Raw genomic sequence first — 16,081 nt, forward strand, 5'->3', positions numbered from 1 at the left:
TCTAGTTTGTTCAAACACATTGCATGCAATGTGACAAAAAAGGGTCAAAAATGGGCATAAACTCAAAGATGGCAGACACCCAACCCGGTTGTTTGACTTTTCTGCTTGTCTTGATGTGTTACATGTCAAAAAGATGTTCAGGACCCAATGCATTTGGGATTTTTTTTTTTTTTTTTTGAGGTGCTGTACAGCCATTGTTGCACTGGAGTCTATGCAATCCATAAATTATGGATTCATTGGTGTTATATATATATATATATATATATATATATATATATATATATATATATATATATATATATATATATATATATATATATACTTATATATATATATATGCCTCCTCCTCATGTTTAGCATGTGCTGGGTACAAACAAAAGTACATTATACAAGCTGACAGTTAATAAAGAACAAAAGAGGCACACATACAGTACATAATAGTATCTTTATTACACGGAAATATAAAAGTATATAGATTTATCACTATCTTGGAGAGAAAGGACCAAGTCAAGAAAACAACTTGTAGCCTCAGTTGTAGCAGGTTTTTTTTTTTCTTTGTCATATGAAAGACAGAAAGAAAAGAGAAGAAATAAAGATTCGGAATCAAAGACAGGAAGGCCACAGTGACGGGTTGCCATAGATTCTGTGCACATGAAAGGAAAAGAGGCAAACGGCCGCACATGCTGCCACACAAACGCACATATGCATACACACACATATAAAATTCCTTCACCAGTAAGGACCTGCCACTACATTCCACCAACACATCTTTAAAGTAAACTTTAACCTACATCGTAACCACGATGTGTGCATGAATCATGGTTTAATCCATCGGTAATGTGTTTTACCCGAGTGTGACGCTGCCAGTGCAGGTGAAGTTGTATCCTAAAGGCTCAAAGATAAATTTATGCAGAGATGGGATGATGCATGACAAATAAGGATATGCATGCATTTATTTTTAACTTTCAGCCCCACAGAAACTCATTTATTTCTCTAAAATGTGCTTTATTTGGTGTTTTTCTAGTGGTACATTAAATCAATTCCCATCTGTCCTGTAGAATGAGAGTGAAACCACGCAATTAAAATAGGAACAGGAATAACGGGGGCACACTTTTATTTTAACCACACAAACCATGTTTTTTATTTGTGTTTGCTGTGATTAATTGGTCCAAAGTTAAAATCTTGCTACAGACTCATTACGGTCATCTACGGGGTAACACTGCCTCTGCTGCTTTAGCGTATGGAGGCACTTGTCACAGCAAGACATCTGCAGGCATCATATCTAACAGGAAAATGGATTAAAGCACGACAAAGCGAAGTGGATCAGAATAAAAGCAAAACGCCACCACTGTGTCAGGATCTTACTGTCTGAATTTGGAGGTTTTTAGTATTTTTCATGTCTGCTGCACCCTGGGCCATTATCTGAGACAATAATCAGCCTCAATACGTCTTAAAGAAGACAACTTGCGTTGCAAAGATGACGCATCTTAAATAGAAAAAAGTATGAAATGAAATGTTGTGCAGGAGCGTCACGTCATCCCACACACAACAACAGTTTTTTTGCTACTGAAGTTCCTGAAAAAGTCTCTCTTATTAATGTGGAGGTTAAAGATTCAATTCATTTTCTCTTCATGTTCATTTTTCCAGCCTTTCCACTTAGCCAAGCCAACCAGCTCTTCTCTAAATAACAGCTACAGTATAAGTCACGTCAGCTGTTTTTTAAGTAAACTGCTCTGACAAATTCTGATCTTATTTCAAGCTGACTGCTCTTTCAGATGTGGCCGAATAAAAACAACACAAAAAAAAATGGTGCAAGTAAACAAGCTCAACTCAAAACAACATTGACTATTACCTTTTTTTTTTTAACCTTATGATCATTGGGGAAATTTCTTTATTAATGCACAAATATTCCCTGCAGGTTGAACCTCTGACGTCCGTCTGATGAATTCAAAAGATCTGATGATGCTACTTTTCATTGGCTGCTGACCAGCCAGACCAAGGGCGGTGAAGCCGAGTGAGGACCTACACTCCTAAATCAGGAGTTTTTGACTGTAAATAATATAAAAAAATATGCAAGTAAAGGCCCAAAACAACTTGGAACTGATAAGCTAGCTTATCTAGCTAAAGCTATGTTTTCACCAAGTCGTCTGTAGTTTCCCAGGGAACCAAAGTTTTCTTCTGTTTTCTATGCCACAGGAAGCAGTAGACGGGTCCTGTTGGTCAGCTGATGTCCCAAAAAGCATTTAATTGCTTTTCAAAAAGGGACAACACAAAATTCTCGTGACTTTAAAAGAGGATCGACCCTGTCTCCTTGTTTAAACAGACCTCGGTGTTGTATGCATGCATGCTTTAAAAAAAGGCGTGCGCTTTGTCATTGGTCCCTCTCACATTTTTTATAAGATATTTAAAGAAAAAGAAAAAAAAGTTTCCAGTTCATGGCACCAGTGAAAAGCTGGGACTTGAGCCAAGCTCATATGTGAGGAAATCTCTCGCTGGATCTTTATTCCTGATCTGGACCTTCTGTTGGAAAACAGGTTCAGCGCACAGAAGATTTCCTGCCATGAAAGTGCAGCTCTTGTGCATTTTCACAATTTGTCCCTGCGGTAAGCGTTGAACAGAAACGTCCCCACATAGCAGGACAAAAAAAGCAACACACACACACACACACACAAACACACACACACACACACACACACGGGAAGTGAAGGCCGCAGAGTGGACGCAGAACAGCACAGAGGTCATCTGGACCGACCGAGTTACAGAGGTCGATGTTTTTCCTTCGCTCTCAGAAAAAAAGTACCAGCGCGGTCGCCGCCGCTCTGTGTCCTTGTTCTGTAACCGTGGCAACACGCAGCAACAGGCCGCAGTCAGCCAGTACCAGTGGCACAGCAAGCTCCAACAAAGTAGCAGTAAACTGAACAGAAAAGCTTCATTAGAAGAAAAAAAAAAAAAGAAGAAGTAAACACAGGATAAGGCGGCGGCGGGGCGGGGGGGGAGGTGGCTGATTCTGTGGTGCACAAGTGTTGCTGATCGTGATGACCGTTTGGCACAAACGTTGTATTTGACTGAAGTGTCAAAACAGTGACAATGTTTCCAAATGGTGGCCTCCGATGTGATCATAGTGGGCCGATAAGGATGCGTCGGTCCTCATTTGGACATGCTCTTCTTTATGTGCTCTATTTCCACCTGCAACACAAAGAACAGATGCTGCTCGCAGGTTTCTGTCTTTTATGTCTCATTATGATGTAAAATAATAGTTGTAATATTTGCACTAATGATCAAATGCTTATTTACCGCCATAGACGGATTAAAGCGCTCACCTGTAAACTAATGCGCATCTTTTTCTCCTCATCCAGCGCACTGGCTAGCTGCTTCATCTCCTGCCTGAAATGTTGCAACAAATGAGTTCATTTTGTTCATGTCAACAAAACTCAAACGCACATTAGCTCACAGGACACAATTCTCACCTGTGCTGGCTCTTTAGCAGGTCTATGGAGGCTCTCAGGTCTCTGAGCTGGTTCCTGAGCTCCTCCAGTGTTGGGGGGGTCAGCGGCGAGTGTCGGAGCTCAGGGGAAGGGGTCAGACCCGCGGAGGTAGACGGGGAGATGGGGCGATGGCTGGAGTTTGGCGGGGTCAGAATAGAGGGCTTGGGCAGCGGTGCTTTACTGTCAGGTACCTAACAGAAACACAGACCTGTGATTTGACATGCTAAATCATAAATCACCGAGTTTCCCCTTCTACAGCATGTGTTTACATACAAGCAAAATAAACTTTAGTCAAAAAAGTCAAAATATGTCAGGATCTAGCTGTAGAAGCTGGTGCTCTGGTAAGATTTATGAATCCGTAGAACCAAATCAGAGTGACAAAAAGATGCTGAAGGAGAGAAAGATGCAGGATGTGTGCTTTGTTCATGAACGTTACTGTGAACTTTGGCGCCCCCTGCTGAGCAAAATAAACGGTGCAGGATGGTTTGGGAGACTTACAGGGACGGTGGGAACTCCTTTCCTCAGAGAAATATCCACAGGTCTAACAGACACCGGCTCATGCTCATCCTTTTTTCTGTCCTTCTCCTTCCTGTCCTCCACTGCTGGAGAGTCCAGGTCTGTGCTGGACAAAGACGACTGCCGGGAAGACAAATGTGTTGACGTATTACATCTCTCTCTCTCTCTCTCTCTCTCTCTCTCTCTCTCTCTCTCTCTCTCTCTCTCTCTCTCTCTCTATATATATATATATATATATATATATATATATATATATATATATATATATATATATATATACACACATATATATATATATATATATATATATATATATATATATATATATATATATATGTATATATATATATATATATACATATATATATATATACACATATATATATATATATATATATATATATATATATATATATATATATATATATATATATATATATATATATACACACACTTACGAACTATAAACTAATAATTATAGTAAAATAGCAGTAATTGTTGTGAAGGTATTTAAGACTAAGTTGATAGGATTAATATATGTGTCATTAACCCAGAAGATGGTATAGTTAGCTTAGCTTAGCTTATTTTAGCTTAGCTTAGCTTAGTTTAGCTTAGCATAAAGAGTAGAAACAACTCGCATCTCCGTACAAGTAAAACAAACAAAAAAACAGATTTTTATTTAACAACTGGTTTGCAGAATGAAAGAACACAATGAACCCTTCTGAACTCCTCTGAACAGCTGCTATACATCAATGTGGAAGTAGGATATTGCATGTAGTTACTTGAGGTCGACTACAATTATTATTATATTAATTATTACATTTATTTACATTTACAATTATTGCAAATTATTTTCATGATTGCTCTTTCTGACAGTTTCATTTCCAAATATTCAACTGATTTTAAGAAGTATTGATACTATTTATTATGTACTGTTTGTTCATTACATCTGATTACCAACTTGGTCCAGTTACAAAAACATTAGATTTAGGTATCTGAATTATGAAATTGTCTGCATTTTTACAATACAGAATAATAACCTCTGAAATTTAAATACACCTCAGATTGTATTTGTTACTTTCCACCAGTGAATGTCTTTGTCCTGCAGGATGCAGTTCCTTTAAATTGAACTGGTTATAAAAAAAAAGGTTTCAAATAAAACTAAATTACAATTGCTTACAGTTTCGCTTCTAGTTAGTTAGTTATTAGTATGTCTTTTTCTTTCAGTCTGCAGCTGAAAATAATCCCTAGTTCATTCATATTTCATGTGTTGCTTATTAAATGTGGCATGTTTCTGTGTTTTGTTTTGCAGGGCTGTATGCAGGACTGTGTGCTGGGGACAGAATGACTACCTACACACACACACACACACACACACACACACACACACACACACACACACACACACACACACACACACACACACACTTACTGGTGTGATGATCTGAGAGCGCGGCCTGCGATCTGTGACTCTGGGCCGTGACGCTGTCGGGTGACTCAGTTTCTCTGCTGATGGGACGACTGCATCTAGATCCAAATCTGCATCAACACACCACAAACAGAAACCTTACACTCACACACCGCCAGAGATGAGAGCAAAAGAGAGAGAGAGGGAGAGCTCTGACTCTCATTGGACAATGCACCGGTCAGTCAAACTCACCAGTGTCATGTGACCTATCAGGGGCGGAATCTGGTGTCGAAGCCCCGCCCTCAGATTTGGGGCTTTCACACCTGAACAGGTAAACCATACAACATTGTTATACCCCGTACGCTCTCTGGATGTGTGGATGTTTTCAGGTTTGTGTGTGTGTGTGTGTGTGTGTGTGTGTGTGTGTGTGTGTGTGTGTGTGTGTTTGTATGTACTGACGTCAGCGTCGGTGGTCTCTCAGGACGACGTGGGGGATTAGACAAAGAGGAGGGGCTGGACTTTGGGGGGAGGGGCTTCTTGGGAAGGAGACTTGGGAGGAAGGGCTTAGGGATGTCTCCAACCTTCACCTCTTCACCTACAAACAAACAAACTCCAGGAGTCAACTAAAACCCTGAAAGCCAGGCAAGGAGAGGAGGGGAGGAGGTTAAAACAGCTGCAGCAGCTGCATCAGTAGAATTTGACCTTTGGAGAGGAGAAAAAAAATGCAGAAGGGGTAAAACCATGAAGAGGAAAGGTCTAAAGATGCTGAAGGCTGCAGGGAAAAAAGGAAAAACCAGCCAAACTGGGCCACAGAGTACAAAGAGGATTAAGAACAGAAAGCAAGGTGGTGGAAGCAACATTTATCAGATTCATTTCTATTAAAAAACACCAGTCAATGGATGACATCTGAATATTTTTTCAACAGTTTGTCAAGTCTTGGTAAAACAATCAAATCCGTCACATTTCCAGTGAATCCAGAAGGGATTCTCATGTAAGGGAACGATCTGATTTACATTTGTTTTAATCAGGTGTAAAAAGTAGAAGCAGAAGTAAAGTAGAAGTCCTGCCATGTGTTTGGATCTACAGATGCATTTAGAACAGGTGTTTTCTCTGACAGGCTCTTCTACCTGCTGTGGAGCTGAGTGAACTAAACTCACCTGGTTTAGTGGCTGGTTGGAAAAAGCTTCTACTTTCTACACATCTGGTTTTAAAGAAGATTATAGCTCCTATCCAGTCTGTTTTTCACATCTAAGGACTCCGAGTTGTGCCTCATGTCTTTCAAAGTGGTAAAAAATAAGAGTTATTAAAATTCTTACATTTTCTTCTCCTTGTCAAAAGCAGAACACTCAGAGGGTTTATAGTTTCAACCGTGAGGTTTGTCTCCCTCATCATCTTCCTGCTACTTCCTTTCACATCGACTGATTTTACATCAGTACCTGCGTGATATTTCATTTACCAAATGCTGCTCGAACTTCTCTCAGTTCAGACTCACAGCCGTCCTAAAGCTGTTTACAGACAATTTGATCTTAATCGTGACGGAAATCATCTGCTACCTTGCGAATTGTGCAAACATCCTCACGTGGCGTCTTCACTGTGAGTCAGAGCTGCAGATGGAGTATGATCCTGAATGAAGCTCCTGCTGCACAGCTGATGCTTTACCAAGATGTTTCAGTTCATTAAAAATCATGTTTAAATGAATAAATCATGAAGTGCATGACAGTAGACGGTAGTGATGGGGGTATGCTTTGGTTTTGCAGCAGAACTGAAGCTAAAAAGCCTTTTGAAAGCTCAGTCTTCCCTCAAAAGTCTTTCTGATCCATCCCCTTTATTATTCTTTTATACAAATATTTATAGATTCTTTTTTTTCCCCACTGTTTTAATTCACTTTCCTAAAGAAATTCGTAAAGAAAGCTCAGTGCTTTGTGTGGCCATTATATCAACAGCACCATTGTGAAAACAAGTGGAAGCGCCGGTCTTGCACCAGCTGTGCAGTCGGTGCCAGCGTTCGCTGAGATTAAAACCACGCCGCCGTAGCTTCCTGATGCTGGCACGCATTCTTAATCAAAGCTTTGTTAGTTTGCACACAAAAGAGAGGAAACATGCTGCAAATGAGGTTTCTGCTGCTCGTTCACTGACAGAAAAAAAAAAAAAAAAAATCCCCGTCTTTGTGCTGCAGAGGAGCAGCTGAGAGTCTTGTTAATGTGTGAAGCAGGTTAGTTGGTGATCTGAGAGGAGAAAAAATAAGCTGCATGTTGCTTTAAAAGCAGGTCCAGAGAAGCGAAAGCGGCCTGGAATTTACCTCGATCCTGGTCTCTGTGAGGCAGATGATCAGGCCGCTCGGGGGGAACCTTCTTTACTTCAGCTTTTTTCTCTACAGATTAAAGGTCACACGTTTGTGGCGTTTGATCGCACAAGCCTCCCTTTTTTGTCTTAAAACTACAACTGCAGAGGAGAAAGAGAGCTGCTACCTGTGTTGTGTTTGGCTGATGGCACGCTGGGAGGAGGTGGTTTCTTTGGTCTCTGGAAAAAAACCACAAATGCAAAAAAACATTTAGCGATCTCTCCAGGCTGCACGCATCGAAACCAGACATTCGATTAAGATGCCACAAAAACCTCTTTTTCAACTTCTAGCAGCTTGACAAAGTTGTCTGGGAAGACGCCTTGCCTCCCACCGATCTCCCCCATCCACCAGCCTGCATCGGCACACTCCTGGAAAACACAGTTTTTATTAAACAAACAAACCATGACTGCAAATGGCAAGTTCACAAGGAAGGTTCTGTCACCTTGGTAATGATGGTGATGATCTCTCCCTCTTTAAGGGACAGCTCATCTTCATTTTGTGCTTCGTATGGAAAGAGGACTTTACACTGCTCCCTTCCTGCCAGTCAACAAAACAACAGAAACACTGAGCAAAACAACAATAACAATATCATCCCTAAAATAAAAACTCACAGTCAAGTCAGCCAAAGATTTTCACGGGGAAGTAAGACTGCAAATAAAACAGGAAGTAAGCAGGACTGTCTGATGGGCAAAAGTAACCAATTTTGCAGTGTTTGGACAGCAACTGAAAACATAAGGTCACCAGCAGGCTTCCTCTTTGTCTCTAATAACAGTAGCTGATCTGGCAACCAGCATGAGGGATCATCAGGCTGAAGCACAGACTGTAGCTGAAGACCGTGATCTTATTCAAAAACAAATAATAATAAAATATGCAGGGTCTGATGTCTGAAGCTGTAATTCTGTATTTACATGTGGGTTCATGCTGTGTAGTCAGTGTGATTATATGATGTGTAACAGCTGTGTATATGATGTGGGTAGATTTAATAAGTTTTACGCTTCTTCCTACTCCTTTAAGAACATATAGATTGTTCCCTTGCATATTATATATATATATATATACTTATATATATATATATATATATATATATATATATATATATATATATATATATATATATATACATATTTATATTTATACACACATAAATATAACACATAACACACATATATATATATATATATATATATATATATATATATATATATATATATATATATATATATATATATATATATATATATATATACATATATATATATTAGGGGTGGGAGAATCGAATTGAAAAATCAAAAATCAGGATTTTTTTGCTTCTTGTCTTCTGGGGCGTTAAAGCAACAGAATGGTAATCTGGCTACTGTGTCGTTTTTTTCTAATTGAAATCAAGAAAATGACGTGCAAAGAATAAAAGTTTTACACATTTATTTTGTTTTTAACCTACAAAAATCAGCAATATCAAAGAATTATGAGAATCGCAATTTAAATCGTATCGGCACCCAAAAAATCCGAATCGAATCGAATCGGACAAAAGTGTATAGTCACTGCCCTAATGTATATACATACATATATATATATATATATATATATATATATATATATATATATATATATATATATATGGTTTTTTTTGGTTTTTTTGCGTTACGTGTAATTTTGTTTGCTTTGTCGTTTTATATTCACGTTTGAGTTATAATCTAATTACTGTTAACAATAAACAATAAACAAACAATATGATTGCACCTCAAACATTAAGCACAATAAGACCAGTCATGATACGCAGACAGATATAAAAATCATTCACCACATTAAACTGTTCCGTATGTGGATGATGGTGGCTTTTTGCTTGTAATTCCCACCATCACATCTTCTTCCTGTTTGTTCTCTGCAGTGCTTTTCCATCCAGTTTTAAAAGTCTCCACGAAGGAAGTTTTTTACAAATAACTAACAATATTACAACATGGTTTAGATAAGAAACAATAGTGTATCAGAAAGAAAGGAAGCTTGCATGAATCGAAGGAAAAGATCAAGAAAATGGTTCAACTGTAATGAATGCCAGGTTTCTGCTGGCTTTGTTGGTTTTCTTCAGGAGCCTTTCTGGCCTTACTGGAACTTATTTTGTATCAGCGATGAGCTTTTTAAATAACAGAGCTGCATCCTCACACCTTTGGCTTTGCTGTCAGGTTCAGTCTTCATACTTTCAGCAGCAACACTTGATGGTTTCCCCTCGTTGACCTGAATGACAAAGAGATGAGAGAAAACCTTTAGCGCCTCCCGCTCTGACCTACAGCGTACACTACATACAGTATCAACAGGATGCTTTGGTTTGGAGGCTCTTTGTGACCTGGTTTGATTCTGCCACAGCTGGTGCGGAGGTGCAACGTGTAGACGAGATGACAGTCGGTCAGAGCAGAGCTATAAACAGGTTGGATAAACTGGCATTTAGGCTTCTGCTGTAGCAGACACAGCTCGACACTGACAGACAAATATGACTTTCACATCTTCAGTTTTGTGTTAGTCATTGAGGAGGATTCATCTAGATGGAAACCTAAAGCCAGTCAGAACTGTAAAAACAACATCTTATGACTTCTTTTCTTTATCTAAAACTTGATCCATATTCAGGAAAACTGGCATTGTTTTGTGTGGGCGTGATGGAAAGTACGGTGGACAAAACAAACTATAACTTTAAACTTTGATCCAGATAAGGAAATCCGTTCAGATAATTAGTTGAGCATGAGGAGAAAGTCACATAGATACCAGCGAAGGAACTGCGTCTCTGAAGAGGAAAGGTGTGTCTCTGCAGGTTGGCTTTACAGGATCAATAGTAATATATTTGGGAGGTATACTGCTTGGTATATTCTGAAAACTGGCATTAAATGGCTTGTCGGCTCCTGACAGGGAAGATTGATCTGCTCAGCACAGAGAAGACGGTCACACGATGGACAAACCTGATCTGCTCTTCATACAAGCACTGAGCAGAATTAGTTCAGTCTAGACATGTATTCTGAGAAGGGAAATAATCATTGAATTAAAAGAATAATAAGTCAAATTTCCTTTAAAACATTCTTCAGGTTGCTTGAATGGCACAGAGGAACTGGAAATGGAACGTGTCTAAACAAGTATTTGCACTAAATGGAGGAGGTTCAGCGTATCCAGTGATCATTAGGGTTCATGAGTCTTGTCGGATTTTCCAAATTAGAAATATTCTAGTTTAAATGCTACAAAGAGTTGAGAAATTCTTATTTCTCTTTCACAGACTGTACTTTTTAAGGAAGCTGAGATGGTTTAACGTCTGCACCAAGATGTTGCATATCTTCTATAAGTCTGTTGTGGAGAGTGCAGTCAGCTTTGCAGCATCTGCTGGGGTAGTAGCATCAGAACCAGAGACTTGAAGAGAATCAACAAACTGATCCAGAAAGCTGCTTCTGTGCTTGGAGTAACTCTGGAGCCGCTGGAGCTGATTGTCCAAAGAAGAATGCTGCACAAGCTGATGAAGATGATGGATTCTTCACACCTTATCCACAACACAGTGATGAAACAACAAAGTGTGTTCAGTGAGAGGCTCCTTCAGGTCCGATGTAAGAAAGATACAGAAGATCATTCCTGCCAGCAGCCATCAGCCTCCGGAACAAGACCTCCTCTAGTTATTATTATTATTATTATTATATACTACAATATTGAATTTCCCGTTGGGTATTAATGAAGTATTTTTTATTTCCTTTCCTTGTTCAGATGGGAAGTAGCACATTTACATGCCTGCTATTAGAACATTAAGCGTTTCATAGCGAACCACTTAATAACTTCTGAATTTCTCTACCTCATCCAGTAGACTGGTTCTTACTGGTAACACAAGTTCTACTAAATTAGGTGGCAAAATGGACTGAATGAAAAGTTGTTGTTTTTTTAAAAAAAATAAAAAAAGTCACTTTTCTCCAGTAATCAGCACCAGTCTCCATGGCGATGAGATCAGATTTAGCAACAACTCAACTCTCCAGCATTTCGTTTTCTCCTAAAATTAAAGCCACCGTTGTTTCCCAGCTGGAGTGGATCCCTCCGCTGTGTTTGTGGAACCAGGGTGGCTCTTCCATAGGAAAACACACACATTCACAACACCAAGTCTGTCTGAACACACACACAGCTCTGTTCTGTTTGCAATCCCTCTCTCCACTTCCTCCCTCCCTCCCTCTCTCCTCCCCTCCCTAACGAGACCCACGTGGAGCCAGAAGGTTTGAAGCATCACTACGGTGTCGCGGAAACGTTTGCACGTCCAGCGATCGCGTCGTCCGGCCTTGACTGGCCAATAGGGATCAACCATTGGTGACGTGTAGGAGAACTCAGATTATTTTCCAGCAGAAAAAAATGATAAACAAACAAAACAAAAGCGCTTCCTGCAGCTGTCTACATTAAAGCAACAGAGGAATATTAATGTGGTCATAAAACAGCTCAAATTTGACTAAATGCATCGCAAGACAGACACATTACTCATGTATGGCCATGTGGAGGACATGGACAAAAGAAAAACTCAGAGTACAAGCAGGGAGTTCACACCAGCTGTATATGCTGCAGGGTGTCAGATTGCAATCGTTTTGCAAGGAAAGTGTGACACAAATGTAGCCTACCTTATAAGAGAAGATAAGAGCTACCAAACGGGGGTTGTAGGGTTTTTGTTTTTTCTGTTTTTCTTTCTAACTTGTCTTGTCCAGCATTAAAGCAAGCAGAATGATGGTCTGGCTGCTGTGTTCTGCTTTGCTTTGCCTTATAGAGGAGCCTTATAGACATAATGATCCCTTTCATAACCTGAATTCTTCTTTTATTTGCTTGTTTATATTAAAAAGTGATTGTATTATAGAGTTTGGGAAAGGAAAGTTGACAGAGAACAAGGCGGAGGAGACAGAAACAGAAACAATACAAGTCAACCACAGATTCTGGACCATCCGCTCCAGCTGTACCAAAACCCAACACAGGGAGCACAAAGTCAACAAGTGTCTAAAGCTGCATGTAAACCATGGAGTTCAGCTAGAAACACACAGAGAAAACTAACTGCTGGTAGTGAATAAACCAGCAGGACAACTCAGTGACTGAGCCAGCATGCAGATTATACGGAGAGTTGGAAGAGGAGTGATCGTGTCAATGTGACTCTGCCTACACGAAGGTCAGAGATAGGCCAGGAGGACCATGAGACCTGGGCGAATAGTAGCCTCGACAGACCCCAGCCAGCCTGCCTCGAAGAGCCACGGAGCCAAACGGTGCATCTACCCAGGAAGTAGCAGAGGGAGGCCCCAGCCAGAAACACAACCCCACAGGACCCTGGCTGCCCATGGCGGACAGAGCTCGGGCCCCATGGCCAACATTGTGTTTGGGTTTGTTGGTTTTTAACATTAATGGAAGGAAACGTGAACTTTTTGGGGTTTTTATAAGTCATGTTAGCAGATAGGCATTTGGTGCTGGTAGCATTCGCCGTCTTGTAGAGAGAAATTAAGGCTGCATTAACATGCAGACAGATAATTTAGTCATTAAAACGTTTTCAACAAAGACAAAGTTATTTCATGTAATGTGTGTGTCCACTACTGACAATGGTCTAATGCTGCTGTAACGCTGCCACAGAAAAACAGAAAAAAGAAGAAGAAGACACGGAGCGTGCTCAGAAACTTGTGGGATGTGTACAAACATACAAAGATGAGCTAAAGCTAAAGGGGAGACATTTGTCTGGATTTTGTTGTTTTTTTAAACAAATCTATCTGCAAAAGCAATATAGTCATCTTAAGCAAGTGATGTCATGATCGCTTCAGGTAAGGTGTGTGTGTTTGTTATAAGCACACACATTTTTCTGGCTCCCAAATGTAAAACTGACCTCGATCTGATTTGAAATAAAAAAACAACAACAGCAGCAAAACAAGCATTTCAGAGAGAGAATAAAAAGTAAGACACATATGGTTAAAAAAAACTTCGGACCTTTTTTTCCTGTAGTCTGAATACAGAGAATAAAGCTTCGTAAAGAATAATTTATTTTGAATTCCATAATAACATTAACATGAAGTAAACAGGTATTAATTTAAGATGAAATAACCAGAAGAAAGATCAGCTGTTACCAAGCAGAATGCGCTGTGTTTCGTCTCTATGCTAAGCTAAGCTAACTCCTGTTTTCTATCAACTTTTCAGTTCATTTTTAAGCAGTGAGACAATTTATTTCAAAGTCAGGACAATAAAATGAACTGAATAACAACTTTAAAAAGTTAAAATGTATTTGTTTAACTGTGTTTCTTAAAAATTAACCAGACTGAACAAGACTTCTTGCTAATCCACATACAGAATTCTGAAGATTAACTCTGGAGACAGATTTAAGTGTTTTGTACACTCACAGTCCACCCCAACAACCTCCTCTCCACCTCCCATCCTCACTCAATTTCAGTTCACAATTATCTGTTTTTCTTCTGTGACGCTTGGTAAATAAAGTACATATTTATGTCATCGCCATTTACTTCATTTAAGTCATTAAAAGGACTATTTAATTTTATAAAATTAGATTTTCAGCAGAAAATCAGCACCGAATATCAGATAATAACAATTACTGCACTAATATGACAGCACAAATTTAATCCGGATCATTAGTAGATTTGTGCTTCACTCACAAAACGCCTGACCTTTTCATGCATTTATAAAGTTGACGTGGCTGTGAGTGACTCAGCCGGACGGAGACGCTCCTCTGTCACCTCCTCCTGGGTCTCATTAGGGAGCAGAGACTCGTCTCACCATAAAGCTGCATAACAGCCTCCCACTCAGCAGGAGAGGCGCGCAAACATCCTTCAGACACACACACATCTGCAGGAACTACGGGAAGCAGTGTGAAGGCTTAAAAAGCCTTATGACTTCATTTTCTTTAAAACTAATGTGAACTTCAAGAGTATTGGTTTCACTGGTAGAAGGTGTTGAAAGAGACTCCACTTGCATAGTGCAAGTTTTCACACAACTTTAATGGTACGCAATATTATTCAGACCAGTAACAAAACTGGTCTGTAAAATATGTCAAATTACGTGTCTTTTTAAAATGTTCAACCTTAGCTCATTTAGTAACAAAAGCATATTTAAAGAACATATTTCTGATCGTCTGTATTTGAAATGTTTTTTGACCATCGACACACACACACACACACACACACACACACATACATGAAGCCGTTTAAGTAAATAGTGCTACAGAAGTGTAAAGCAAAACAAGGGAAAACCACTTTTTTTACAGCTCCGTATAGTCGACTATATTCAAACAAGCGCATTAAGAATATTTCCCTTCTATAAATATGGCATCTTCAGGGTTAAACAGGAAATATTTACAAAACCTGCTGCAGAGACTTTTCACCACTAAAACCACTCTTACAAAATCTGAAACTTGTGTTGCCTTTAAAACACCTGCAGTTCTGCTTCATCTTAAATGAATTAAATACAGTAAGGAGGATATTTTTATAAAGCAAAATGAGAGGAAGAGAGGAGAGAAAACTCAACCTACCGTTTTCTCTTGGATGTCCAGTTAAAATAAAAGGAAACTTTGCTACATGAGCGCAGATAACGGGAAGATGTGTGAATGCGTAGACGTCCTCCTCTCTCCCTTTCTGTCTGCTCTGCAGAGCTCTCACTTCTGCTTCGCTTCTCAAATCCCTGTAGGATGTGTGTGTGTGTGTCTGAGTGTGTGTGTGTGTGGGAACTATTAAAGCACTTCCTGTGCTGTGAAAGTGAACTATAGGAAGGGGAGGAGCTAAAGCTGAGACTTCGTTTCTTCACTTCTTGAAAGCACAACGATGCAAAAAAAAAAAAAAAAACCATAAAAAACTAAACTGCTACTTTATCAGTTTTTTACAGCCACACTGCAGGACCTTGCTCTCTTTGTGGGTAGGTGCCAACCACCCATCTCATATATCCGATCACAACTTGCATGAAGTTTTAGTAAGCAGACAGGAAACAAGTCAAAGCGATGTCATCTGAAGTGACAGAAATGCAGCTGGTTGTGCATGACTCACCTTGTCCCTCTCCGAGTCCACGTCCATGGAGCGAGGTCTGAGCTTGATGGGCTGGTCTTTGAAGATGTCGCCAAAGCCAAACCCGCGGATCTGAAAGGGTCGTCATCGGAGAAATCACCAACCATGGCCCAGCCATCAGACAGCCTGTCCTGCTTGTAGATGCTGCATTTAAATCCACTCACATTTGTGGCACAAATCTAAACGTATCCATGTGATCATGGTCTAACTTATACACCTTGTGCATGCCGGTTTCTGAGATCTAATCATGCAACGCTAACTCTGACCTCACATCGGGTTCAAAAATGTTTTTAACTACTTAAAATGTCTG

General features: G+C 39.7%; 1 protein-coding gene across 2 annotated transcripts in view; it reads right to left on the reverse strand.

The window, feature by feature from the left end:
* Positions 1-543: 543 nt before the first annotated feature.
* sh3kbp1 (SH3-domain kinase binding protein 1) overlaps positions 544-16,081 on the reverse strand; it is a 48,964-nt gene continuing 33,426 nt past the window's right edge. Inside the window, exons 7-19 of one of the 2 annotated variants that reach the window (XM_079259725.1) lie at positions 15,754-15,843; positions 9,910-9,979; positions 8,193-8,287; positions 8,023-8,118; positions 7,878-7,929; positions 7,709-7,780; positions 5,869-6,004; positions 5,662-5,732; positions 5,434-5,540; positions 3,984-4,121; positions 3,468-3,676; positions 3,321-3,384; positions 544-3,186 (exon numbers count right to left, since the gene is read on the reverse strand). In XM_079259725.1, coding sequence (XP_079115851.1) covers positions 3,148-3,186; positions 3,321-3,384; positions 3,468-3,676; positions 3,984-4,121; positions 5,434-5,540; positions 5,662-5,732; positions 5,869-6,004; positions 7,709-7,780; positions 7,878-7,929; positions 8,023-8,118; positions 8,193-8,287; positions 9,910-9,979; positions 15,754-15,843 — 1,239 coding nt within the window. In that variant the 3' untranslated portion in view covers positions 544-3,147. The remainder of the gene's footprint in view (positions 3,187-3,320; positions 3,385-3,467; positions 3,677-3,983; positions 4,122-5,433; positions 5,541-5,661; positions 5,733-5,868; positions 6,005-7,708; positions 7,781-7,877; positions 7,930-8,022; positions 8,119-8,192; positions 8,288-9,909; positions 9,980-15,753; positions 15,844-16,081) is intronic. The other variant, XM_079259726.1, reaches the window with a different exon arrangement.

The sequence above is a fragment of the Telmatherina bonti genome (genome assembly GCF_933228915.1).
Source record: "Telmatherina bonti genome assembly, chromosome: 20".
Lineage (NCBI taxonomy): Eukaryota > Metazoa > Chordata > Actinopteri > Atheriniformes > Telmatherinidae > Telmatherina > Telmatherina bonti.